Source organism: Rattus rattus, chromosome 5, assembly GCF_011064425.1.
Source record: "Rattus rattus isolate New Zealand chromosome 5, Rrattus_CSIRO_v1, whole genome shotgun sequence".
In the NCBI taxonomy this organism is placed as follows: domain Eukaryota; kingdom Metazoa; phylum Chordata; class Mammalia; order Rodentia; family Muridae; genus Rattus; species Rattus rattus.
This window is the reverse complement of record NC_046158.1, coordinates 133,949,203-133,977,191: the sequence shown is the minus strand read 5'-3', so window position 1 is coordinate 133,977,191 and position 27,989 is coordinate 133,949,203. Positions and strand designations below refer to the sequence as shown.

Here is a 27,989-nt window from a genome sequence, read left to right as displayed (position 1 = left end):
TGGAGGAAGAGGCAAGTGAATCTCTGAGTTTGAGGCCAGCCTGCTCGACAGATGGAGTCCCAGGACAGCCGGGGTTACACAGATAAACCCTATCTCCCATTTACAAACAAACAAACAAACCCACAACAGATAGACGTCTGTTGCAGAGGACCCAAGTCCAGTTCCCAGCACCCACACTAGAAGCCTCACAAAGGCTTGTTACTCCTGCTCCAGAGGGATGGGACTCTCTGGCCTCCCAGATGACTTGTACTCACATGCACATACCACACACAGATACATGCAATCACTCGTAATTGAGAAATAGCTTTCAACTTTGTGTTCATTGTTATTTCTCAAAAGTCTGTGCTGAATTATAATCTCCATAATCTGTGTTGATCTGTTTGAGTTTCTATGACCTCATAGGAACCCCATTATCTTTGATGACAGGCTGGTCGTCCACCTGCGAAAGTTTATTTTGGGGGGGTCCCAGAATCCCAAAACAGATGTGCTGTTCTTCACTTTGTTTTGAGACAAGGTCTTGTGTGGCCTTGGCTAGCCCGGAGCTCCTCCTCCTAGTTCTCCAATTCTTGGTGAGCACTAAGCCACTGCACTCCTCTAGACAAGGAGGTTCCTGGGAATCCCAACATAGGCCCTCAGGCTGGCAAGGCAAACACTATCACTTTAGTCAAATCCTCACCCCTAAGTCTGACCTCTGCGAGGCTGTGGAGACCTCCATATCTACCTTTCACGGCCTGAGGGGTCTTCCTTATTTTTATCGTGAGAAAAAAATTTTCAGGGTTGGGGAAGATCAGGTTTCAGCAGTTAAGATCACGTGCTGCGGGGCTGGGGGATTTAGCTCAGTGGTAGGCGCTTACCTAGGAAGCGCGCAAGGCCCTGGTTCGGTCCCCAGCTCGAAAAAAAAAGAACCAAAAAAAAAAAAAAAAAAAAAAAAAAAAATCACGTGCTGCTCTTGTTCAGGACCTGAGTCTGGCTCTCAGTTTCCATGTTGGGTGGCTCACTAATGGCTCCAGCTTCCCTGATCACCAACACTCAAACATATGCGCTCAGCAACAGTGAAAATAAATTTTTAAAAAAGAATAAGATGGGGCTGGAGAGATGGCTTAGTGGTTAAGAGCACTGACTGTTCTTCCAGAGGTCCTGAGTTCAAATCCCAGCAACCACATGGTGACTCACAACCATCTGTAATGGAATCCAAGGCCCTCTTCTGGTGTGTCTGAAGACAGCTACAGTGTACTCATATATAATAAATAAATAAATCATAAAAAACAAAACAAAACAATGAGGTGGGTGTGGTGGCAAATGCCCTGCCTGGAGTCTTACAGGATGGCCCAGGCTGGGCTAAAGTCTATGGTCCTTTTGCCTCTGCCTCACCAGGACTGAGATTACAGATGTGCACTACCACCACAGCTGGCATAGTTTGAGATTTCTTGATGTACCAAACCCTACTCCCCAGGGTGCAGAAAGACTCATCAGTCACATGGTCCAAGAAAGAGCTTTAAAAGAATCCCCCTTGGGGTTGGGGATTTAGCTCAGTGGTAGAGTGCTTGCCTAGCAAGCACAAGGCCCTGAGTTTGGTCCCCAGCTCCGAAAAAAAGAAAAAAAAAAAAAGAATCCCCTTTTCCTTTTTTTCCCCTCAACTGTTGTGTTTGTCTCTGAGGCATCCTTTTCTGGGGTTGCTTGGAGCTAAGGGTTATACAATGGTTTCTGTCACATTAGCCCAGAAGGTGAAATCCTTTGGCTGTTGTTTCCCTAGGGGGCCGTCTCAGAAGGACTCAGGAGGGTCTGCTCTAAGCCTCCTGACTTTGAGCAGGCCCTGAACTTTCACTCTATAATTTCATGCCCTGTGTGGTTAACAATTGAAATTCACAGGGTCAATATTTGCCAAGGCTCTCATGTCATGAGTGGCTTTAGTGTGCCAGTATCTGAGTCCTCTTGTTAACTATCTGGTTACCAGTATCTGAGTCCTCTTGTTAACTATCTGGTTACTAGTATCTGAGTCCTCTTGTTAACTATCTGGTTACCAGTATTTGCAACCTCTTGTTAACTATCTAGTTACCAGTATCTGAGTCCTCTTGTTAACTATTTAGTTACCAGTATCTGAGTCCTCTTGTTAACTATCTGGCTACCAATTTTCACTCAGTGATTGGCGTGGACATTCCTCACATTTTTAAGCATCTTTATGTTTATAAGAGGATTATATAAATAAACATATTGGAATGACTAGCTGTCTATTAACAGAAATGCCTGAAGAGTTCCCATGCTAAGACCATAATGGACAGTGGTCGCGATGTGTGGGCCTTGGACATACAAGTGCCAGATACACAATGCTGCATGGGTCTCAGTCTACATCAAGTGTCTCAGGGGCTTGACAGAAGTCGATGTGCAGACACTTGACCAAGCCTGGTTCGATTCTTTCTGCCCATCTTTCTTGTGTTCAAGTCGGGGTCTCGTTCTGGTATAGATTCTGCCTGGCTACGATCATATGTTTCCTGCACCCTCAGTGAGTTCTCCAGCACTCCACACTGAGCACATCTTTGCTCCACAACCTTTATATCAATAATGGCAAAGGCCAAGCCCTGCTGCTCGTCAGTGCTGGTGCTGAGTACCAGCAAAATGTGATGGAGCTTCTCAGAAATCACTGGAGACTTGGTCACCAACTGTAAGTCTTCCATTCTCAACATAAAGGAAGGCAACTAAGCCAGTAGGTTGGAGAGAAGAGAAGATATGAAATAAGAGGCAAAGGCTGACAATCACATAAATAAGTTCGCTCCTGAGGGCCCTAGGGAAGAGTTTGTATTTTAAAATAAGTAGAAACAGGTACGAGTATGGCACAGGCCTGCAACCCCAGTCTGTGGGAGATAGAAGCAGGGGGATCATAGTTTAAGGCCAGCCTGGGCTACAAGAGATCCTGTCTCAAAGCACCAAACAACAAGAGTGACATGTAATTTATGTTCTGAAAAGTTAGCTGTGCTACTCGCTAGGCAATTCAAAGTGTCAAGTGTGATGACAAGCCCAACGTCACCTTCCAAACACCACCCATTCCAAATCGAAAGAGCAACAAACCCCTCCTTCGCCCACAATGAAACAAACTTCTCTCTAAGAAAACTGCCTTCTTATTGGGCAAATCCTGGGTGAGACCTTCCAAGTCCTGGTGATTGGCTACCAACTCTCCATTCTCTTCCAATCAGACAGATATTCCGAAGTGTAATCGCGTCTCAGCCCCTTGCGGACAAATGCGCTCTATGATTGGCTCGCTTGTATGATTGACAGCAGGATCAGCCAATAGATACAACGACGGGGCGGTGCTCTCCAATGCAGTGAGCTGTGCACCTAGAGCGCAGGGCTGTCAGTGCTTGACCAGCTAGGTCCTTCGACCCAGTGCTCCGGTGCTATGGCTGCCCCACCGCAGCTACGGGCTCTTCTCCAGGCTGTCAACAAGCTGCTGCGCCAGCGCCGTTACCACACTGCGCTGGCCGTGATAAAGGGCTTCCGGAACGGGGCTGTGTGAGTAGGGCCCTGGACTTCGGTTAGGGCTGAGGGACGGGCCTACCTGGGGTCGTGAGTTCGAGGCTCGGAGCCACTGTGCTGTGCACTCTCTAGGAAGCCTTAGGTGTCTGTAGATTTCGGTGCCCCGTTGGTGCAGCAGGCGTAGGTTTCTGGGTTCCGGTTACCTTACCCTGAGCTGGGGCTTCCTCTGTCCTGCTTCTTGGTCCTCTGTCCTTTCCAACCTGGCATTCTTGGCTTGGTTGCCTCCTGTGCCAGCACCCGTATCCCCTCACAGGGTCTAATTCATCTCATCTTGCCTTGTGCCCTTTAGCCTACTTGGCTTCTGTAGTTCTGTCTGCACACAAAAAACTGGACTCTGTCCTTTAACAAGCAGGTGGTCACCTACTGACCTTATAGGTGCCAACAGCGTCACATCTATATGGGACTTCACCTCATTCTTCATTTCCACTGGGGACTCGTGAGAAGTGCCGGTGAATGTATGTAAGGAAATGTAGCTAATATTTGCTGGGTAAATCAATCTCACTCCCTCAGAGGTAGGAGAGGGAGATCATAGGGTAGTTTTGCATGACCGCTGCCTGGAGGGGAGTTCCAGCTTCTTTAAACCTCATGCCTTAACAGTTACTGAGAGGTTACTGTCACAGTGCGAGCAGTGACTCGGAGAAGAAACCAACGTCTCTGTCCCCTAAAGTTGGCATCCTGGTAGCAGGGTGTGGCATGGAGGTGAGTGTGTCCACTGCCAGGATTAAAACCTGGGGTCAGCTACCATGTTCTTCATCTTGAACAAATCATTTAGGCTTTCTGGGTCTCACTTTCTGGAAAATGGGTCCCCCGGAATTTTCTATACTGTTTGAAGACCATTGCTTCCTGTTCTTTACTCTCTTTCTCTATAGTTTGTGTCGCCATCAGACACTGAATAATCTTTTTCCCCGGCCCATGACTCTCACTAGAAAGTCTTGAGTGGTGTACGTGCCCGTCATCCCAACCCTCAGGAGGCTGGAACGAGCATATTTGCTCAAAATAAAGAATTCTGGGTCATCTTGGGCCACAGTGTGAGACCCTGCCTAACAACGGCAACAAAAAGTGCTTCCCAAGGTTGGACATCTTTGTCTAGACTCCTCTGTGTGTCCTGGTGCTCCCTCTGTTATAGGCATTCACAGTTCCTTTATGGATGTTTGAAAACTAGGAACCACTCTTGTCTCTGCCTCGCTGATGGGTGGGCCGCGGTTACGGGAGGTCTGTCGATCGCTCCTGGTCACATCCTGTCAGCGTTATAGTCAGGATTCAAACTCAAAATGGATACAGAGTCGGGGAGCAAATGCGTCCTACTGAATCTGGCCAAATCGTACCAGACACTGTTTGACCAAGATGGTAACGTCAGTAGCCCCTTTGCCAGGTATGTACTGTACAAAGCAGGAGCTGGCCCTGTACCAGCGAGCACTGCCCAAAATGATCTTTGTACAGCTGCCCCTATGCCACCTCTCTCTGTGCCCTCCTCAGTGGACCTTTTCTAGACAGCACAGACACTTTCTAGGGTCGGGTGCTTGGGCTCCACTCCCAGTGCTTTCATTGTAAAAACTGAGCGATTTTTCGTCTCCTCTGGTCTTGGTTTCCTTTGTAAAATTAAAACTATAAACTCAGCCAGACCTGAGTCCCCAAGGCAGGGATCTCAATACTTGGTAGAGGTACTGATGCTCTGCCTCTCTACAAGGGTCATAAGCCCTGTGACAGGGCTGAGCATGGCGACACACACTTGTCATCATAACGCTTTAGAATCAAGTGGATTGAGAATTTGAGGGTAGCCTTGGCTGAAGACCTAGACTCTATAACCAAAAACAAAACAAAACAAAACCCCAAGAAACAAATACCACGCCAGTGCAAAGCAGTACTGAACAATGCTTTTCAGGATAAGTAGTGGTGATATTCCGGAAGCCAAAATAGAATTTTCCAGAAAGAAAAGGGCATTCTAGCCGTGGAAATGCCTTCAACAAAGGCCTGGAGGCAGGGGGGAGAGGTGCTGTATTTGTGAAGAGGTGTGGCCAGTTTGGAGAGGTCAACCTGGATGACTGAGATGTTTGAACTTCTAGTAAGCGCAAGGCCCTGGGTTCGGTCCCCAGCTCCAGAAAAAAGAAAAAAGAAAAAAAAGAAAAAAAAAAAAAAGGAGATGTTTGAACTTTGTGAACACTTAACTCACCCCTAACTAGTCCACAAGTGTGAGTTGCCCTCATGCCCAGTACCCTTGCACACGTGGAGGTACAAGGACCAGCTCGCACACTTGGCTTGAGAAAGGGTCTCACTGGCCTGGAATGTCACCAGATGGCTAGCTTTTGGCCATCAACCTCCAAGAATCTCCACCCCTTATCTCATTTCTTTGGAATCGTATTTCTTTACATGCAGGTGCCCACCATTATGCCTTGCCTTTTAACGTGGGTCCCAGAGTTTCCAAATTTAGGTCCTCACACTTATAAGGCAAACACCTGACTGACCAAGACACCATTCTAGCCTCTACTTTAATTAAAAACAAAAACCCAAACCAACCAACCAACCAAACAAACAACAACAACAACAACAACAAAAAAACCCAAAATAATCCCTGTGTAGCTTAGGTAGAGCTCAAAGCTAAGGCCCTCCTGTCTCAGCCATCCGATTTCTGATACTGGAGGCATGAGGTAACACATCTCATCTGAATTTGAGGAGTCTGAGAAGGGGCTTGTCAGATGTAGGGACTTGAGGACAGGCTGTCTCTGGCATAAAAGGAAGGCCCTGACTCTGGAGGAGGCTGAAGGCCTCTGTGTAGGAGAAGGAGATAAGGCTTTGAAGGTGCTGGGAGAAAGGCCACAGAGACTGAGGTGGGAACTTCCTGGCCACTGCCAGGCAGAGGAGATAAAAGAGAGTCCTGCTGGCTTCTGCGAGAAAATCACCATTTAAAGTTGTTAACTTTAAACTTTTCCTCTAATTTCGTCTTTGAAAAGTTAGGTAACTCATTCACAAAAGTCAAGGGCACTCACTTAGCATGCGAGAGTCCCAGTCCCGGAGTTCCATCCCCAACTATAAAGTTAGGCGATTGTCCTCTGTCAGCAGTCCCTCTCTGTGGAGACAGTCCCCGTGTGAGTGCATCTCTTAGGTCTTCACCCAGAGTGTTGTGTGCACACACAAACAGGTCTAACCCCCACCCTCAATGTTTTTCTTTTTAAATGTTAATTTATAGAGTACCTTCCTCACCTTGCAATCTTTGCTACAGTTGCTCTTGTAAATCCCAAAGACAGCCCCAGAGCCAGCAGGCACTTCCCAGTGAGGGCTTTATACCTCCTCCTCCTTCCTGCTCTCGCGTATCCTTCTCAGTGAATCGTTCTGTGTTCAGGTCCTCCGGCTCAGATCTGATTCAGGCTTTTAGTCTGAACGTTGAATGAGTCGTCGTCTCTTCTGACCTCCGTTTTCTCTTTTTAAAAACGTTGACTTCTTTTTAAGATACATTTTTCGTGTGTATGAATGCTTTGCCCACGTGTGTGCTTATGTGCAATGTATGTGCTTCATACGTGTGGAAGCCAGAAGGGGGTGTGAGATGCCCCCGCAACTGGACATACAGATGGTCGTGAGCTACCGTGTGGGGCTGAGAACTGAACTGGAGTCCTCTGTGAGGGCAGCACTTTAAGTTTTGCTTTTGTTTGTTTTAAGATTTATTTATTTTAGGGGTTGGGGATTTGGCTCAGTGGTAGAACGCTTGCCTAGGAAGCGCAAGGTCCTGGGTTCGATTCCCCAGCCCCGAAAAAAAAAAAAGATTTATTTATTTTTATATATTGAATGCACTGTAGCTGTCTTCAGACACACAAGAAGAGGGCATCGGATCCCATTACAGATGGTTGTGAGCCACCATGTGGTTGTAGGGGATTGAACTCAGGACCTCTGGAAGAGCAGCCAGTGCTCTTAACCGCTGAGCCCTCTCTTCAACACCCCCCCCCCCCCCGAAACACTTGTTCTTAATCACTGAACCATCTCAGTGGTTGCCAGGCAGAGGGGAAGATAATTCCTTTATTTGCCTGATAATTCTTCAGTCCCAAACTAGTGTGTGTTTTGTTTTGTTTTTTTGTTTTGTTTTGGTTTTTTTAAGACAGAGTCTCTCTCTCTCTCTCTTTTTTTTTTTTCGTCTTCTTTTTTTCGGAGCTGGGGACCGAACCCAGGGCCTTGCGCTTGCTAGGCAAGCGCTCTACCACTGAGCTAAATCCCCAACCCCGAGACAGAGTCTCTTTATGTAACCCTGGCTCACCTGGAACTCCATGTAGACCAGGCTGGCTTTGAACTCACAAAGATCTGCCTGCCGCTTCCTCTTAAATGCTGGGATTAAAGGCCTAAAGGCATCCACCACCGCACTCAGCTTGGTTTCCTATAAGTCTCTTCTGGCCTTATTTCCTCACATGTAAAATGAAAACAAAGGAAACCATTCTCACCACCCCCACCTCTCTCATGTGCATGTGCATGTGGGTATGTGACTGAGAGAGTATGGAGGCCAGAGGTTGACATTAGTTCTCTTCCTCCATTGCGGTCTGCATTGTTTTTTGTGGCTGTGACTGTCACTGAGCCTGGAGCCTGTGCGTTGGGTGGGGTGGCCGAGCAGTGAGTTCCAAGGCTCTGCCTGCCCATCTCCGTCCCTTGGTCTGGGGCTGCTGGCGAGGCTCACAGCTATTGTGTCCTCGTGGTCACTGTGCCAGCACTTTACTTTCTGAGCCGTCCACCCTGTGCCTGATCCCAGCCATTTGCAGTTTCATTAAGTACCAGGTTAAGGCCGTGTGTCAGTGGAGTCCCTCCCTCCCCCTGACCCCCTGGCTTTTTTTTGAGACAGGGTTTCCTGTGTAGCCCTGGCTGTCCTTAAACTTACTCTGTAGACCAGGCTGGCCTTGAACTAAGAGATCGCCTGCCTCTGTCTCCCAAGTGCTGGGGCTCCTCTTCGTTGAAGCCCACAGTGAATATTCCTGTATATTCAGGTAACAACAGTAAGTGGCTCACAACCATTGTCCCAGGCCTTCAAGGGGTTTTAGGACTCATAAAGCTAGACTCAGCTGTAGAAATGAGGGTGAAGGTGTATCTTAGGGTTACCAGTGCTGTGATGAAATACCATGACCACAAGCAACTTGGAAAGGGTTTGTTCAGCTTACATGTCCTAAGTCACAGTCCACTGAAGGAAGCCAAGGCAGGCACTCAAACCAGGCAGAAACCTGAGGCAGGAGCTAATGCAGAAGCCTGCAGCCATGCTGCTTACTGCCTTATTTCCCATGGCTTGCTTAGTTGGCTTTCCTATACCAACCAGGAGCATCCGCCCACGGTTGGCCTCATCTGTGGCCTGGGCCCTCCCCATCACTCACTAATTAAGAAAATGCCCCACAGGCTTCCTGCCTACAGCTTGATCTTAAGGAGACATTTTCTCTTGAGGTTCCCCTCTCTGAAATTACTGTCACTTGTGTCAAGTTAATATAAAACCAGCTAGCATACATGTCCGCACACATACACACAAATAAATCATGTTTAAATCTATCAAAATGGGTTGGGGATTTAGCTCAGTGGTAGAGCGCTTGCCTAGGAAGCACAAGGCTCTGGGTTCAGTCCTCAGCTCCGAAAAAAAAAAAAACACTAAATCTATCAAAATAATAGTAATAAACAACTAAAATTAAATTCTTGGTATGGTGACATACACCTTTGATTCCAGCACTCAGAAGGTATAAGCAGGTAGGTCTCTATGAGGTTTTTTGTTTTTCGAGGCAGGGTTTCTCTGTATAACAGTCTTGGCTATTCTGGAGCTAACTTTGTACACCAGGTTGGCCTTGAACTCTATCTGACCCTGCAAGAGTCTGTCTGCCTCTGCTTCCCAAGTGTTGGGACTAAAGGTGTGCACCGGGCTGGAGAGATGGCTCAGTGGTTAAGAGCACTGATTGCTCTTCCAGAGGTCCTGAGTTCAAATCCCTCTTCTGATGTGTCTGAAGACAGCTACAGTGTACTGACATACATAAAAATGAATCTTTTTAAAAATGCATTTATTTATTTATTTATTTATTTATTTAATTTATTTCATGTTGCTACACCGTAGCTGTTTTGAGACATACCAGAAGAGGGCATCAGATCTCTTTACAGATGGCTGTGAGCCACCATGTGGTTGCTGGGAATTGAACTCAGGACCTCTGGAAGAGGCTCTTAACCACTGAGCCATCTCTCCAGCCCAATAAATCTTAAAAAAAAAAAAAAAAAGTGTGCACACCTCTCCAGGCCTTTATGAGGGATTTTGTTGTTTTGTTTTTGGTGGTGATGGTTTGTTTTTGAGACAGGTTCTCACTTTGTAGTCTTTGGAACTCACTATACAAACCAGGCTGGTCTGGAATTCAGAGAGACCCCGTTGGGATCAAAGGTGTGCACCACCACAGTGGGCCTCTCTGAGCTCGAGGCTAGCTTGGTGTACATGTTGAGTTCTAACCTAGTTAGTGCTACATAGTAAGATTCTGTGTCAACGAATGAATGTAATAAAATCGGTATTAGTAATAACAATAATAAATCAAATTTAAAGTTAATAAAAGATGAACATGGCTGTTATGAAATACACAAGGAGCTGAGGGCATGTCTCTGCAAAGCCAGGAGGGTGGGAATGGTGGCCACCTTTTGCATACTTCGTTTTCTCCCATTAGAATTATACCCATCCTTCTAAGGTCTAGCATTCCTTTTTACTTGGGGAAACTGAGGCTCGGGGAAGGTACAGATAAGCCAAAGGCCACTCTACCAGGAAGGACTAGAACTTGAACCCACATATAAATGGAGAGCCAACATTATTTCCTCTCCCACGGGCATCAGTATTGGGGGTGGGAGAGAGACCCTGGGGTCCAAGGGAGAGGCTGGAAACTGCTACAGCAATGGCTTAGTGACTGTTTTCTTCCATTTCTACAGCTATGGAGTCAAAATCCGGGCACCTCATGCACTGGTGATGACCTTTCTCTTCAGGAGTGGCAGGTACCTACCCTCTCTGCATACCACTGGGCGAGATGGGGTCAGCACTCAGGCCAGAACGGCTAGTTCCTAGCTGGGACAAGCTTTCCTCTGCCCCTATTCTTCCTAAAGGCCAACTCTGAGTCTGTGTCCCTGACTTGAAAATGCCTGTGGCTCCTCATATCCTCCAAAGAGACCCAGCAGTCAGATCTGACCTTCGCGGCCTTCTGCACTCTGGCAGCGTCCCGTGTGGGTTTCCTTGGCACACAAGTTCTGTTCCAGGCACATGCTTGGTTCTTCCACCCCCACACATTTCCCTGTGTGTGTGCCCACTTCCAGGTTTGCCCTGGCCTCTGTAGCGAGCCTTTATTTTCTTCCTGGAAACCTGTCTAGTTCTCCGGGAATCAGACTCTGTTCTCCCTCACCGGCTTCAGTGTCCTGGCCCTCTTTTGAGTTCCTGTAACCCTTCCTTCTTGGCCTCACTCAGAAAATTCACTGCAGTCCAGTTTTTGTGGCTATACACACACCTGCGGCTTACAAGAGTCCTACCCAAGGGTTGGAGCGACGGCGCCATTGGTTATGAGCACTTGTTGGTTTTTCAGAAGACCTGAGTTTAATTCTTAGCACTCACATAGTGACTCCCGGTCATCTGTGGCTCCAGTCCCAAGGACCCCCACGCCCTCTTCTGAGCTCTGCAGGCACCAAGCATACGTACGTGTGATATATAAAGATGCAGGCAGAACACTCAATCATCAAAAATAAATACGTCCAAAAGCAGAATCATACTGAGAGGGCAGGTTAAGTCTAAGTTGCAAGATTTCTAATTTGACATTTTTATTTTACCTACTTTTGTTGGGGCTTCTTGCCCTCCAAATCTCATCTTTTCCTTTCCTCTCCCTCCCCTTCTCTTTCCCCCCTCTCCTTCCTCTCCAGGGCCAGGAACATAGCAGCCATGCACACTGCTACTGAACTTTATCCCCAGCTCCTCCCGGCCTTTTTGTTTCTGAGACGGGGGCCCACATCGTTTTCTTTGTTTGTTTGTTTGTTTGGTTGCTTGGTTTTTGTTTTTCAAGACAGGGTTTCTCTGTCAAGCCCTGGCTGTCCTGGAATTTATTCTGTAAACCAGACTGGCCTCGAACTCACAGAGGTCTGCCTACCTGGTGTGTGCCACCATGCCTGGCCCAAATCATTTTTTAAAGCCTGAACCTATTCATTCGGTCACCAAGTATTTAGTGAATGTCCCTTATGAGATGGACACCGTTTGGGCTGCTACGGAGATAGCTGAGAGCAAAGCAGACATGGACCCCTGGATCCCTGCCTTTCTAGGGTTCGTCTTCCAGCAGGAGGAAGCAGAGCAGGAGGCGAGGCATGCCTGGTGAGGCTGAGGAGTCAGCCGCCAGAGGACTGAGCTAGTCCTGTCCAGCTCTAGACCTGAGAGACTGAGAGAGGACCTTTTAAGTGAGAACAGAAAACTAGCAGGGCATGCCAACTTCCTGCAGGGTTGTTTTTTTTTTTTTTTTTTTTAATTTATTTTATTTTTTAATTATATATCTCTGAACATGTCCCTGTGAGTGCAGGTGCCCTTGGAGGCCAAAAGAAAGTGTCAAATCTTTGGAGCTAAACCCTGATGTGGGTGCTGGGAACTGAACTTGGGCCCTCCGTGAGAGCAGTATTCGCTCCTAACCTCTGAGCCATCTCACCAGCCCCCTGTGGGAAGCATCGCACGTTCTGTTAACTTTTTGCTCCTTGAGACAAAGTGTCCTGCCCTGTTATCTGCCTGCCCTCCCACTTGAAGGCCCCTGTCCCACTTCAGCCTTCCAGACAGCTAGGAGAATAGGTTGGTGGCTTCTGTATGTGGAGCAGCATGGAGACATTTGCTGCCTGGTTGAGAACAGCTTGGAGAGAGAACCACACAAAAGCAGAAGCCATGGCGTATCCGTGGTGGCGGCTGGGAAGACAGCAGTCAGACTCGGGGACATTTTCAAGGGAAGATCACTGCCTGCTACTTACGTTTTCAGGGTTTGTTTGTTTGTTTTGTTTTGTTTTGTTTGAGGCAGAGTCTCACTGTACAGACCAGGATGGCCTCACACAGAGGTCCACAGACCTTTGCCCTCTCAAGTGCTGGAATTAAAGGCAAGCATCACAATGTTTGGCCTTACTCTTTCACTTAGTTTTTGAGACAGGGTCTTGCTTCATAGCTCAGGCTGGCCCCCAACTCCCAATCTTTCTGTTTTACCCAGGAATGTGTCACTATGCCCAACTGTAATCCAACTTTCTTGCTTTAGAAATGGTATTCATAGCTGGACATGGTGGCACACTCCTTTAATCCCAGCACTTGGGAGGCAGAGGCAGGTGGTCTCTGAGTTCCAAACAGTCTGGTCTATATAGTGAGTTTTTGGACAGCTATCTCAAAAAAAAAATTAACCAGCTAACCCATAAACAAACAAAGGTACTCATGGGGCCCATGTTCTCATTCACTACGCCCCTGTCTAGAACTGTAGTCTCTGCTCTCTCCCTGGGTTGTCTTTGCTGCCCCCTAGTGGCACTGTAAAGATGGCTCTGCCATTGTGAATGTCAGTCAGTTTTACAGAGGACTGGAATTTGGTTCCTTGCACCCCACACACCAGCTCCTGTAACTCCAGGTCCAGGGAGTCTGGTGCCCTCTTCTGGTCTCTGTAGGTACTCACATGGGAGCAAGACACCCCCTTTCACCATACCCCACTCCCCCCTTTAGAAAGAAGATGGATTGAATTAGTTCTTTATCTCAAAAGGAGGAGCAGTTGCAGTTGGCTGACTTCAGTCCCCCTTGCCCACACACAGCCCCTGTTCATAGCCCACACTGGTCTTTCTCCATTGCTTCACTCCCTTCCTCTGTGTCTGTCCTTGGGGCCTGTGTGTACATCGAGTCTTCTGCCCAGCAAGCAGCCTGCTCTCCTCACTGAGTCCTTCCTGTCCGTCAGACCCCAGGACAACCTGCTGCCAACGTCAGTGTCTAATTCTTGTCTCGTTTCCCCCTCATAGACCCCACAAAGGCAGAAAGCAGATCTGTCTTTTCTCAGAATTCAGTCTGCAGATCCAGCTCACAGTAGGCACTCATGTGTTCACTCACCTCTTCCGTTTGTTGAACACCTACTGTGTGCCGGACCCCGTTCTGTGCCCTTAAGAAAAACAAAATCTGGACCTTGCCAGAGCAGGGGCTTACACCAAGGACAAGGGGACTTCATAAACCAGCTCATTAACACTAAATGGTGACAAGAAGGACCGGTGAGGAAGGGGATGGGCACTCGTTAACAAAAGGGGTCGGGGAGTGGCTCCAGTCTGGTGAGAGAGCTACCCACGGAGGACATGATTCAGATCTGTGTGCACCCTGGGGAAACCTACCTGAGCCCGCTGGGCCTGCACTCACGGGAGGGCTTTCTGTTTGTGCAGTCTCCAAGAGAAGCTGCAGGCCATTCTGAAAGCCACGTACACCCACTCTCGGAACCTGGCCTGCTTCGTCTTCACCTATAAGAGTCTCCAGGCCCTACAGTCCCATGTGCAAGGCGGGACCCACCAGATGCACTCTTTCCTGGCTGCCTTCATCGGGGGGCTCCTGCTGTTTAGAGAGAACAATAACATTAATAGCCAGGTAAAGGCTTTCCTGAGATGGGATGGGGTCATTGGGGCGGCCTTCAGTTGAAGGTGAACTCTTGGCTGCCGTCTGTGACTGAGGTCTAAGAATTGCCAGTCCCCGGGTGACTTTGTCTGTGTCATTTCTCCCTGAATTTTCCCATTGTTGGGGTTGGGAGGTGTTTTGGGGGGCAGGGTTTCACTGTATAGCCTTGTACACATCACTCTGTAGACCAGACTGGCCTTGAAATCACATAGATCTGCTTGTCTTTGCCTCCTGACTTCTGAGATTAAAGGCAGGTGTCAGCACCTCCCAGGGCAGTTTTCCCCACAGTTGGAATCCAAGGGTTCCCCACATCAGTGTGTCTGCTGCTCTTTGGGGCAAAGATCTTGGTGGTGGTGGTGGTGGTGGTGGTGGTGGTGGTGGTGGTGGTGGTTGGGACAGGTTTCATCTGGTTCAGGCAGGCCTGGCGCTTGCTATGTAGCTAAGGCTGGGCTTGAACTCCTGATGTTCTTGCCTTGTTTCAGGTGCTGAGATTACAGATTTTAAATTATTTACTTGTGTGTGTGTGTGTGTGTGTGTGTGTGTGCCTCTGTGTGGGGTGTGTACCCGCGGGTGGGTGGTCTTGGAGGCCAGAAGAGGGTGTTATCTCTGGAGCTGGAGTTGTGTGCCACTGCCCTATGTGGGTGCTAGGAATCGAACTCTGTCCTCTGGAAGAACAGCCAGTGCTCTTAACTGCTGAGTCATCTCTCCAGCCTAAGACTTTTTTTTTTTTTTAAGATACTTTGACCTGGGTGTGGTGGTACAGTGAGAGACTAACCTGGTTTGAAGCCAGGCCTGGACTGCTTAACACAAACAAGCAGAACTCAGTGAAATTGAAAATAGGAAATCAAAAGAGAAAAGCCGGTTGCTGGAAAGATGGATAATATCTATAAGCCTCTACCCCAGGATCACCTACCAAGATCTTTCCCAGTGCTAGACCTGACACAGGTTATGTTTAATGCCTTGTACAGTAAAAGACCTTGAGGAGGTCCAGCACTCAGAAGGCAAAGGCAGGAGGATGTGTGTGAGTTGGAGGCCAGCCTGGTCTACAGAGTGACGGGGTCTCTCTATGTAGCCTGTGAGGTGCAGGTAAAGTTGCCTGCCATTAAGTCTGACAACCTGATTTGCTCCCTGGGACGCACATGGTGAAGAGAACCACCTCCTGAAGGTTTTTCTCTGATCTCTTTACATGTGCTCTGGGGTACTCATTCTGTACCCCCTAAAATAAAATAATAAGAAATGAAACATAATTTTTTTAAAGATCTTGAATACCATGGGTTACTATTCTATTTTTTGCAGACTAGCTTTTTTGCAGACTTGGTAGCTGATATGAAATAGACTGATTCTTTAGGAAGAAAAATGTGTGCCCGGGAAAAGACAGTGTGGATGACCAGTGTCTGATAAAAGGGCAGACTCTGCCTGGCTTGCTCCCAGGTGCTCAGAGACATTATGATAAAATCAGAAAACAAATGCAGGGGTTGGGGATTTGGCTCAGTGGTAGAGCGCTTGCCTAGGAAGCGCAAGGTCCTGGGTTCAATCCCCAGCCCCGGGGGAGGGGGGGGCAAATGCAAAAGAAAGTCCTCACCTACCGCCTACCCCCACCCCACCCCTCACCCTCTTAACTCAAGCTGCTGATGGAGCCAGTCCCTGTTGTCCACGCTTGTGCCAGGATGTGGATGGAGCTTTGATTTCCACCATGCCTGCTGCATGGAGATGGGAAAGGGGACTAGCTTTTGGCCATTGTACTCTGTGGCCATTTGTATGTGTGTCAGATTGCACATTCCTAGAAATGAAAGGTCTGTGGGGGTATTTTCATTTTGTAAGGAAGTTTTCTGAGGTCCTTTTGCTATATGGGTGTTTCGCCTACATGTGTGTCTGTGCAGCATATATGTGCCTGCTGTAACGGTTTGTATGTGCTCAGCCCAGGGAGTGGCACGATTAGGAGATGTGGCCTTGGTGAGTGAGTAGGTCTGTCACTGTGGGCATGGGCTTTATTTAAGACCCTCGCTGCCCAGGAGCCAGTCTTTTCAGAACTGCCTTCAGATGAAGATGTAGAACTCTCAGCTCTGCTCACACCATGTCTGCCTAGATGCTGCCATGTTCCTGCCTTGATGATAACGGACTGAACCTCTGAACCGTTGAGCCAGGCCCAGTTAAATGTTGTCCTTGTAAGACTTGCCTTGGTCATGATGTCTGTTTCACAGCATAAAACCCTGACTAAGACACGGGGACTCCCTGGAGGCCAGAAGAGGGCATTGGATCCCCTGGACCTCAAGTTACAGATGGTTGTGAGCCGCCATGTGGTTGCTGGGAATTGAACATGGGTCTCCTGGAAGAGCAGCCAGTGCTCTTAACGGCTGAGCCATCTCTCCTGCCCCAGAGTTTTTTTTCAGGGTTTTTGAAAAAGGGTTTCTCTTTAGACCTGGCTGTCCTGGAACTCAGAAGACCAGGCTGGCCTCGAACTCAGAGGACAGCCTGCCTCTGCCTCCTGAGTGCTGGGACTAAAGGCATCACCTGGCTCCTTCTTTCTTTTAAAACAAATTATTTTTCTTGTCTGTTTTGGAGTGTTTGCCTGCATGTGTGTGTGCACCGTATGCATGCCTGTGTGTGTGCACTGTATGCATGCCTGGCATCTGGGAAACCAAAAAAAGATGTTGGGTCCCCTGGAACAGGAGTTACAGAAAGTAGTGAGCTGCCATGTGGATGCTGGGAACTGAACCTGGGTCCTCTAAGAGCAGCAGTGCTTAACTGCTGAGCCATCTCTGTAGCCCATTTTACTTTTTGAGACAAGGTCGCATGTTACCCGAGCTGTCCTCAAACTCAGCATAAGGCTGAGGTTAGCCTTGAACCCCTGCTGCCTTTACTTCCCCAGCATTTGGATTATAGGCACAGCCAAGCTATTTCATTTTCCTTACAGTGTCTTGTTCTGTAGCCCACGTTGGTCTTGAGTCTTGGCAGTTTTCCCTGAGCCTCCAGGGCTCTGGATTTATAGCAGTTGCTGGCCTGCCTGGCTTAATTCATTCCTTTTTATTCCTAAGCAGTGTAGGTGGTGGTGGTGGTTGTTGTTGTTGTTGTTGTTGTTGTTGTTGTTGTCGTCGAGGGATATCTGGGGTCTCTAACTTTGGAATATTGCAAGGAGAGCTGAGAAGAACTCTCGAGTATAGATTCTCCTATGAACATAAGTTCTAGTTTTTCTGGGATAAAAGCCCAAGAGTGTAACTGTGGGCTGTGTGGTATATGCATGCTTGGTTTTAAAACAACCTGCCAAGAAAGAAAAAGGAAAAGCCGAACAACCCTCTGCTGAGCTGTTTTCCAGAGTAACTGTCATTTTTACACTCTCTCCAGGGAGACGGGGATGGCTTGTCCACCTTCTCCACATCCTAGCTAACATTTGGTTTGTTGCGTGGTTTATTTTATCCATGTCTTAAAATTTTTATGTGTGTCTGTGTGTGTGTGTGTGTGTGTGTGTGTGTGTGTGTGTGTGTGTGTGTGTGTGTGCGCATGCGTGATGTGGTAAGTGCAGGCAGGCACCTGCCGTGGTTCATGTGTGGAGGTCAGAGGACAACTGTTGGAAGTTGGTTCTCGCCTTCCACTGTTGACTCTGGGATCTAACCAGCTTGTCAGGCTTTTGCTGCAAGAGCCCTCAAACCATCCCACTGGCCCTGTCTTAGCCATTGCCACAGTGACCCCGCCTTCCCTGTTGGCATCTCCTTGTTATCATTTATTCACCACCAGCGCGAGCTCTTTGAGGAAGCGCCTTTCCTTATTCTCCAGTGGGAATACTTCATGTTTTACTTCTGAGCCCTGAGGACCGTTTCCAGGTAGTCTGCACGCTGCTGCTTTGCAGATATGCGTCGTGAACGTCTCTCATCTCTAACTTTTCTTTTGAGATAAGGTCTTGGCATGTAGCCTCTGTTGGCCTGGAATTTACTCCATACACTCAGCTGGCTTCACAAAGAAAAAAAATGGAATTTCAGGGAGATCCAAAATGTTGTTTTTCCTTCTTGGGGTTCTTTTTTTTTTTTTTTTAAATTTTGAACTGCATATAATTCATTTTAAAAACTTCTAATAAGGGAGTCAGGTATAGTGGTGCACGTCTTTAATACCCATTCTTGAGAGGCAAAGGCAGGAAGATCTTTGTGAGTTCAAGGCCAGCCTGGTCTACAGGATGAGTTCCAGGACAGACAGGGCTGTAGTGAGATATCCTGTCTAGAAAAATAAGAAGACAAAAACAATAACAACAACAACTATTATTATCATTATCATTATTATTATTATCATCATTATTATTATTTGTCAACCACAAAGGCTGACAAGATGGTTCAGCAGGCTAAGGTGCTTGCTGCCAAAGCCAATGACCGGAGTTCCATCCCTGGAACCATGTAATAGGAGGAGAGAGTATCAACTTCAAGTTATCCTTGAAGAAGCTAGGCACTAAGGTACTTACTTGTAATCTCAGCACTGGGGAGGTGGATAGTGTCCTCTGGCTTACACACACACACACACACACACACACACACACACACACACACACACACACGACACATACATATATACACCACACACAGAGAACACACATATACACTATACATACACACAAATAAGTACATACAATATTACCTTATTACTTTTTTTAAAGGCAGGCACAGAAGCATCTGTTCATGATTCCAATTTTGGGGAAATAGAAAGAGGTGAACCCCTGAACCCCCTGGTCAGCCAGCCTGGCCGCTTGGTGCATTCCAGGTTCACTGAGAAAAAAATCTTGTCTCACAAATGGGGTAGAGGACAGGATGGATCTATAGCTCAGAGATAAAGAATGTTTTTACATCTTTAAAAAGAGGAAACATTTGTATTCTTTGGGGGTCAGGGGCTGAAGCAAGGTTCATCTACACAGGCCTTGCTGTCTCAGCGCTCACTCTGTTACCAGGCTGTGTCAGACTCACAGAGGGGATTAAAGGCTTAGAGGTGCCACTCCACCTGGTTATAAATGGAAAGATTTATTAGGACATTGTTGGCTTTTTGAAAAATTTGTCAATTTGTCACAGAAAAAAAGAAAGAAAGAAAAAGAAATTAAACTAGAGCAGGCATGGTGGCGCACGCCTTTAGTCTCTGCACTCAGGAGGCAGAGGCAGACCGAGATCTCCGAGTTCCAGGCCAGCCTGCTCTTCAGACAAGTTCGAGGAGAGCTATGTAATAGGGAGACCCGGTCTCCAAACAAAAACCCAAAACAAAACAAAGAATTATGCTAGAAAGGAGAGTGAAGAAGATACTCAGTGTCTGTCTCTGGTCTCTACACACGTGTGCACGTGTCTATGTCACAAGCACCCAACACGCGCGGGGACTCACATACACAGACACATGCACCACACACACAGAAGTAGAAACATGAAGGTGCCTGTCATACCACCCCAGTCAGCTTGCCCGTTAACTTGGAGATCACAGAGCCAGTGCACAGTGGATATCCAGTGCCTCTGGTTGAGCGGGTGGGTGAAGGTTCCCAGAGGCTATGCTGACTGGTAACCCCGAGTATTTCCCTCCCCGCAGATCAACATGTACCTGACGTCACGTGTCCTGTTTGCCTTGTGCCGCCTGGGTGTGGAGAAGGGCTACATCCCTGCGCTCAAGTGGGACCCGTTCCCCTTACACACGGCGGTGATTTGGGGGCTTGTGCTGTGGCTCTTTGAGTATCACCGGCCCACTCTGCAGCCCTCACTACAGTCCTCCATGACCTACCTCTACGAGGACAGCAACGTGTGGCACGACCTCTCAGACTTCCTCATCTTCAACAAGAGCGGCCCCTCCAAGTAACACAGCCCAAGGTGCTTCGGGAACTCCAACGCCCAGACAACTTCCCTGCTGCTCAGGGTACCGTTCTATTGGCATACCGTCATGGAGGATCCTGCCTTCTCAAAGTCATGGACCTCACACTCCAACTTTTATTATCCCAGCCTCCCACTTGCTGAAGGAAAAGTACCGAGGTTTACGCCTGCCTCCGGATACTGTAGCAAGTGGCTGGATCCCGCTGAGGATTCCAGATGCTCTTCCGACCTCTGTAAGGCCAGGGCGAGTTCTACCCTCTCTGGGCCTCAGGTCATTCAGTTCAGGGGAGGACCCTCAGAGGAGAGTGTCCTCCTGGGGGATACGGTGACCCTCCCCTTTACTGTGTATCCGAGGGCTCCTTGCTACTGGGCAATAGGTTACAAATACTTTGAAAGGGAAAAAAAACTAAATTCTTTGTCTAAGTTACTCTACTGAGACGTTCCGGAGCCCCACTGTCCAATGGGAACACAACATGAGCCATGCGTACAACTAAGATTTTCAAGAGCTTAGAGGTACAGCACGTGCCAAGCTTGTGCGAGATCCTATCACCAGCACTGAGAATAAAACTAGTGACCACATTTTTGAGATGCACTAAGAAGGCTGTGGCACTAGGGTTATGCGCTCCAGGCCAGGCTGGGATACATTTAAAAAACAAAACAAAACTCTATTTCAAAAAAAAAAGGGGGGTGGTGGTGGTGGCAGAGAGATGGCTCAGTGGATAAAGGCGGTTGCTGTCCCAAGCCTGACAACCCGAGTTCCACGTGGTGACATGGTGGAAGAAGAGTACCAGATCCTGCAAATTGTCCTCTGACCTCCACATGTGTGCCTTGGCATGTATGTGTGTGTGCATGCATACACACACATGCACATATACAATAAATAAATGAAACTATAATAAAGCATTAAAGAATGTGTAAGATTAACCTTCATCGTACATTTTGTCTGCGTGTATATCTGTGTACAGTGTGTGTGTCTGGTACCAGCAGAAGTCAGCGGAGGGTGCTGACTCCTTGGAACCGGGGGCATGGGTGTTATGATCCACCATGTGAAAACTGAGGCTACGTCTTCCACAAGAGCACTTAGGGCTTTTTGCTGGTATTGTATGTTTGTCTGTTTTTTTTTGTTTTGTTTTGTTTTATTTTGTTTTGTTTTTTGTTTTGTTTTGTTTGTTTGTTTGTTTGTTTTTGTGGTTTTCCAAGACAGGCTATCCTGGAACTCAGACTGCCTCTGTCTCCCAGGGCTGGGATTAGAGACATTCGCCACCACTATCTGGTGAACTAAATGCTTTTCACTACTAAGCCATTTCTTCAGCCTCAGATTTTAATCATATACATTTTAACTCAGTATTTCCAAAACCTTATCATTGCAACATTATGTTATTATAAAGAATCAATGACAGTTCTTCCTTAAGCTGCATACTCACCACTGGCAGCGTGTGCTACGTGTATCAGGTAACGAGTTATCGGCACAGAAGATTCCAGCGGACACTGAAAATCTAGAGCTAAAGATACAGTCTGAGCTCCACAACCCCTCTGTGATGCGTCCCTTGGAGGTTGGGGGGAGGCTTTTCAACTCTCAGTACCTCCAGCCCCATAAATGAGGATAATCACGGTCACCTGATGCCCACACTGGACACATCACAACACCTGAAGCTCTGTACCAGCTACTGCAGCGTAGCGAGTTTCTACTTTCTCCTGCCCACCCTGTACATGATCGCCTCTAATCCATAGTTACCTCGCGAGGATGCTTTGTTGATCGTGTTTTCCAGGTATGGAAACTCCAGTCAGAAAAGAGGTACCTTGCCCAAAGTAACGTGGCTACCGTGATGTAGCCTCGTGATGATTTGAACAGCCTGCCTGAAACCTGGGCCATGTTCTGCAATCGCTGATTATAGGATCTGACATTTGAAACCAACCCAGATGCTCACAGGAGCTCCTGGTGGCATAAATGGAGGTGCTTGGGGTGCTATGGCACAGGGGGAAGGGAGCACAGTGAGCTGGGGAGCTGTGTGCCAGGTGGGATTTTAAAAAACATTCATCTGAAGGAAAAAATCAGCTCTCGGGAAGGCCTGGTCCAGAGGCTACAGATTTGAGACACTTTGTTTAGGTCAGTACATTACTGTACCGGCTGGTTTTGTGTGTCAACTTGACACAAGCTGGAGCTATCACAGAGAAAGGAGCCTCTGCTGAGGAAATGCCTCCGTGAGATCCAGCTGTAAGGCATTTTCTCAGTTAGTGATCCAGGGAGGAGGACCCAGGGCTGGAGAGATGGCTCAGCGGTTCAGAGCACTGACTGCTCTTCCAGAGGTCCTGAGTTCAAATCCCAGCAACCACATGGTGGCTCACAACCACCTGTAATGGGATCTGATGCCCTCTTCTGGTGTGTCTGAAGACAGCTACAGTGTACTCATATACATAAAATAAATAAAATTTAAAAAAAGGGTGGGGGAGGACCCAGCCCCATTGTGGGTGGTGCAGTCCCTGGCCTGGTGGTCTTGGGTTCTATAAGACAGTAAGCTGAGCAAGCCAGGGGAAGCAAGCCAGTAAGTAACATCCCTCTGTGGCCTCTGCATCAGCTCCTGCTTCCTGACCTGCTTGAGTTCCAGTCCTGACTTCCTTCGGTGATGAACAGAAACATGGAAGTGTAAGCTGAATAAACCCTTTCCTCCCCAACTTGCTTCTTGGTCATGATGTTTGTGCAGGAATAGAAACCCTGACTAAGACAATTACTTACAACATTCCCTCTCCTCCTGTGACTGAAATGACCAGTAGACATCTACATGGAGTGCTCATAACATGCAAATTCTGGCCAGGAATAGAGACGTACGCCTATACTCACAGTACCTGGGAGGTGGAGGCAAAGGGAAGGGAGTTCAAGGTAATATTCTGCTACAAAGCAGGTTGGAAACCAGCATAGCATGAACCACTGAGACCCTATCTCACAAACAAACGAACCGACGAATGAACACAACACAAATTCCAACCCAGGGGGTCTGGAGCTGGTCTAAGAGTCAATTGTCTTACAAGTTCCCTGTGTAGGTGCTGTCCTATGAGCTTGGCCAGCTTGCTCAGGGAGTGGTGAGCAGCAGGGCCAAGAGTGTTATTGTCCCAGGTATTATGTTATTGTGACCGATCACAGAGCTCCGGGGTAGTGGAGGTTGTGTCTGATTCCCCAGTGCTCTCAGCTACAGAGGTTTATTGCAAGTTCAGAGCAGATGGTTTGGAAGAGCTTCTTACTCTGCTCCAATTGGAAGACGAAGAAACTCTTGAGACTGTCAGGAGCCGGCCATTGCCAGGCAAGTCTATTCTAGCAGATGGTGGGGAGCCCTCTGGCTTCTCCAGTCACCACTGTGTCCCCAGCCTGAAGGCTCCCACCCCTGATGCCTGATCTACCACTCCGAAGCAGGTGGGAAGTGTTAGAGATTAATATACCCCTTGAGCAGCATTAACCAGCACTAAGAAATAACATTCCAAGCAGCCTCCAGCCCTCAGCGGCGATAAGCCTCCATACACTCTGTGTGCTGCTTGCTAGAGCTCCAAGCAGGATTGGACTCCAGGTGCCCAGAGTGGAAACTATCCCCTTCAAGACACAGCCACCCCATCCTGGGTCCCATTAAGTCACTTGCACACAAACCCTTATCTTGGGGTTTATTATTGGAGAAAGACCCAAATTAAAATTGGCCTCTGGTTCGTAGACCTCTTAAGGCAGTATACGTGGTTGCAAGGGACATGGACTTTGCAACCAGCGTGCCCAGGTTCAAGGCCCGACTGATTAAGTGACTTAGCCATCTGTGTCTCATCTGCAAAAGAGGGGTTGTGATGCCACGCACCTCGTGGTGTCTGGAAGGATGGAGTGACACACGTAAAGTGCACATTCAATAAACACTGCTCTTATTTCCAGTAGAACAAATACAGGAGGAAGCGGGTTGTAAGAAATCAGTGCGCCCTGTGTTTAGCTGGCCCTTCTCCCCAGCCAGCCTTGGACTCCTGCCCTGACATCCCTCCTCCACTGCTGGGGGTGGCCGGCTCCGCCACTGACTGGCTCTGCTCTCTAAGAATAGGTTTCCCTCGCAGATGGCATCTCTCTGGATCTTGCCAGAGCATCTGGCGCCTCCAACTGCACACTCCGGGGAGGAAGGCGGGGTGGTCCCCGCAGAGAGGAGCAGAGCCTGTCTTCAGCGGCTTTGGGAGGAGCCCAGCTTCACTAGCTGAGTCTCCATTTTCTATGATCTGTGTGTAGACATTGCCGAAGGGCCATTGGCGCATGGGAGGGCGCCACTGCCATCCGACTTCCTTAAACAGCATCGTGGATTAATCTGCAGTTACTGTCTACCACATTTGTAGAGGAGTTTTGATTGAAAAACGTACAAAATTATATCATTTCATTAACTTTTTTCGGGGGGGGTGAGGTGTCTTGTTTTGTTTTGTTTTGTTTTTTTTATTTTATTTTATTTTATTTTTTTTTTTTTTTGGTTCTTTTTTTCGGAGCTGGGGACCGAACCGAGGGCCTTGCGCTTCCTAGGCAAGCGCTCTACCACTGAGCTAAATCCCCAACCCCCTTGTTTTGTTTTTTTAAGACAGGGCGTGCCCAGCAGTGGTGGCACACACCTTTAACCCCAGTACTCAGGAGGCAGAGGCAGGTGGATCTCTGTGAATTCAACCTGGTCTATAGAGCAAGTTCCAGGACAGCCTGGGCTACACAGAAAAATCCTGTCTCCAAAACCAAAACTAAAACGAACGAACGAACAGAAGGGCAGGATATCATGTAGCCCCAGGTTAGCCTTAAACTCTGTGTGCAGCCGACGCTGGCCTTAAATTCCTGACCCTTCTGCTTGTACTTCCTGGACACTGGGATTATTAATGTGTGTCACCGTGCTCTGTCTGCCTACCTACCAGGCAGGAAGGGGATGGCTGAGCCCAGGACAGGGTGAGATCCACTTTGGCTCCAGTGAGTGCTAAGAGTATGGAGGAGGCAGGCGAGAGAAGGTCCTCTCCCTGAGGTTTAGGTGTGGCTCTTTAGGATGAAGGCCTCCAGCCTCCTCAATCCTAGAAGGAGAGGGTTCTTGCATATCCAAACTGCTTTATGTGATGGCGGATATGAATGCATATGTCTTACTCCGGGTAGACCAGAGATTAAATACCTTCTGCAGGAAAGAGTGCCCAGGAAGGGAAGCTCATTGGCTGAACACTCAAGGCCTAGCTAGTTACCTCATCGGCATGGAAAACTATAGGTTTTTATGCTAAAAGAAGGATTGTCATGGTCCTCTCAGTGGGGTGTCATGACTACATGTCCAAGTTCAGGTAGTTTGACAGGGGCCTGGCCTCATGCCTACCGTTCTCAATTCCGAGATTTCCCTGGTGGCATGGTCCACTTGCTCCACAATGCTTGGACTTCCCTCCCACTCGTGTGTGTGTGTGTGTGTGTGTGTGTGTGTGTGTGTATGAGAGTCTTACTCTGTAGCCCAGGATGACCTACAATTCACTGTAAAGCCTAAGTTAGCCATGATGGTGGCTTCCCATACATTCCTCTGATATCACCTTTCCATGGTAGAAGCCTGCACTGAGATCTCTCTGTCTCGCCTCTGTCTCTGTCTCTGTCTCTGTCTCTGTCTCTCTCACACACACACACACATACACACAGTATAAAAACACAAAGGTAGGGGTTAGGGATTTAGCTCAGTGGAAGAGCGCTTGCCTAGCAAGCGCAAGGCCCTGGGTTCGGTCCCCAGCTCCGAAAAAAAAAAAACCAAAAACCACAAAGGTGGTCCGGTCCCTTCATTCCAGCACTTGGGAGTCAGAGGCTGGCCTGTGAGTTGGAAGACCAGCCTGATCTGCATTGTAAGTTCCAGGCCAGGCTACATAATGAGACCCTGCCTCAAACAAAACAAACCATCGAGCTGCCTAACAATTGTATAAGAGGAGAAAAAGTAAGACTCTTTTCTAAGCTCAGTCCTAAGTACCCCCTTGCCAGGGAGACCCACTAGAAGAATACCCTCCACTCTGCGTGTATGTGCAGGCACATGTGTAAACATGCATGTGTGTGTGTGTGTGTGTGTGTGTGTGTGTGTGTGTGTGTGTGTGTGTGTGTGTAGGGGTCAAAGACCTACATTAGGTGTCTGTCTACCTCAGGAATTCAGTTAGGTTGGCTGGCCAGTGAGTCCCAGGGATCCTGTCCTTAACGTGGGGGTTACAGACACACACTACTGCACCTGGCCTTTTACATGGATACTGCAGATCCCAACGCTGGACTTCATGCTTCCATGACCAAGCTCGTAGCTGACTGGTTCATCCCTTTCCCCCTTTGCTCCACCCCAGCTTCCAGCACTTTCAGAGCTGCCCAACCTTCTGATGTGTCCTGTGAACAGCCACGTCTCTTCGTCTACGAATAAGCCTCTATATTGTTTTCTCTTGACTCTGACACTGCTCCTCAACTGTGTGCTTGGGTCACTTTCTATATAAAATGAGCCTTGGAAGGGCTGGAGAGATAGCTTGGTGGTTGAAAGCTCTAGCTGATCTCCCAGAGGACCCAGGTTGATCCTCAGCACCCACGTGATAACTCGGCTGTTACTTCAGTTCCAGGGGATGGAACTCTCTCTTCTGGCTCTCAGGCACCACATGCACAGTGGTGGTGGACAGACAGATGTAAAAGCAGGCATAACATCCTCACATACCCATATACATAAAATAAATTTCCATTTATTCTGTACACACACACACACACACACACACACACACACACACACACACACCAGCCAAAAATAAATCTATTCTTAAGTAATCAGACGTCCACGTGAAGGGGAAGGAAGATGTTCATTTGGGACCCTCAAGCAAGCCCATGTGAGAGCAATGATTTGCAGACTGAGATGCCAAGAAACTGCCCGTGATGCTCTCCGCTCAAGCCTTCCGCATCTATGCTCCAGAAAGGACCCTGGCAAAGGCCTCTGTCTGCACACTGTCCTCTTTTACTGCCCTGTGAGTGCATTTGGCTTATAAGAAGCAGGCTTTGAACCCTTCGTTCTCCTAAACCAGAACACCATGTTCCACCGCCCAGAATGAAGCCCTGTCACAAGCTGTGACTTAAGATCGTCCTTTTCTTTGACAAATTATAACGTATTTATAAAAGGAAAAGTGTTTTCCCCTCTTCCCTTGTCTTATTTCAGATTCCCAGGGAGGGGATGTGTCCTACTCAGGCTAGAAGGGCATTTTGGAGCGAGGGTTTTGATGTTAAGCAGAGGTAGATGAGGCCAGTGACACCCTGGCAGAGGACAAAGGAGAGCTGAACTCTCTTCTCATGTTGGTTTGAAAAATCTAAATACGGGGAGCCTGTGTTTTGCACCGGCTCTGCTCAAGAACGCCCGCGGAAGCCGTGACTGAGAAAGTAGGCTGCGCTGTACACAGGTCCTGGCGTGAATGCCAGGATCCTTGTTCTTTACTCTTCCAGGCTTCTCCCTGTGGGCTGGGTGTCAGCTGAGAGTCAGGACCAGGGCCAGGCCACATCAGCTCTCTAGACACTTCTTTTGGAGCGCCTTTGTTATGTCATGAATTCCTCTGGCATCTGTGGGAGCCCACGATCCCCTCTCGAGAGTGTTGTTTCCAAAACCCATGAATAAAGTATCACAGAGCCAGGACCAACAGACAGGCCTGTCTCAAAAACAAAAACAAAACAAAAAACCCCCAAAACACCCCCTTTAAAAAGCCCCGAACTACAAAACCTAAGATGTAATGAAACATCTAAGAACTATGGCTTTGAAGGGATAACACAAGCGATGTCTGTGCTAAGGCAGTGAACCCAGCCCAGTAGGCAGAGCTGTGAGCCCCTCTGGGTGCTGAGTGCTCGGAATGCTGGGTTTGAGCCCTACTGGGAGACAAGCAGTCTCCTGACTGAGCTACATTCCCGGCCCTGGAAAAACTGTACTTTCTGTTCCCCGTGTAATTTCAGCCATCAAGAGGTAGAGGAAGGTGAGTCATGAGTTCGAGATCATCTCCTGCTACACACAGTGAGTTTGAGCCAGTGTCTTAGATTTCTATTTCTGCTGACCATAGAACACCAGGAC

The 27,989-nt window shown here is 48.1% G+C and overlaps 1 protein-coding gene across 1 annotated transcript; it reads left to right on the top strand.

Annotated features, from left to right (window-relative positions):
* Positions 1 to 3,308: 3,308 nt before the first annotated feature.
* On the top strand, positions 3,309 to 20,581 carry Pxmp4 (peroxisomal membrane protein 4). Its single transcript, XM_032904504.1, has 4 exons — positions 3,309 to 3,504; positions 10,426 to 10,488; positions 13,894 to 14,092; positions 19,661 to 20,581. The coding sequence occupies exons 1-4, from the start codon at positions 3,392 to 3,394 to the stop codon at positions 19,922 to 19,924; spliced, it is 639 nt and encodes a 212-aa protein (XP_032760395.1). The 5' UTR covers positions 3,309 to 3,391; the 3' UTR covers positions 19,925 to 20,581.
* Positions 20,582 to 27,989: the final 7,408 nt, after the last annotated feature.

What these genes read in the sequence shown, in the direction of transcription:
- Pxmp4 (XM_032904504.1), top strand. Translation starts at nt 3,392, where the DNA reads ATGGCTGCCCCACCGCAGCTACGGGCTCTTCTCCAGGCTGTCAACAAG. An exon ending in GGCTTCCGGAACGGGGCTGT is followed by an intron (nt 3,505 to 10,425) that starts GTGAGTAGGGCC and finishes CCATTTCTACAG; the next exon opens with CTATGGAGTCAAAATCCGGG. An exon ending in TTTCTCTTCAGGAGTGGCAG is followed by an intron (nt 10,489 to 13,893) that starts GTACCTACCCTC and finishes CTGTTTGTGCAG; the next exon opens with TCTCCAAGAGAAGCTGCAGG.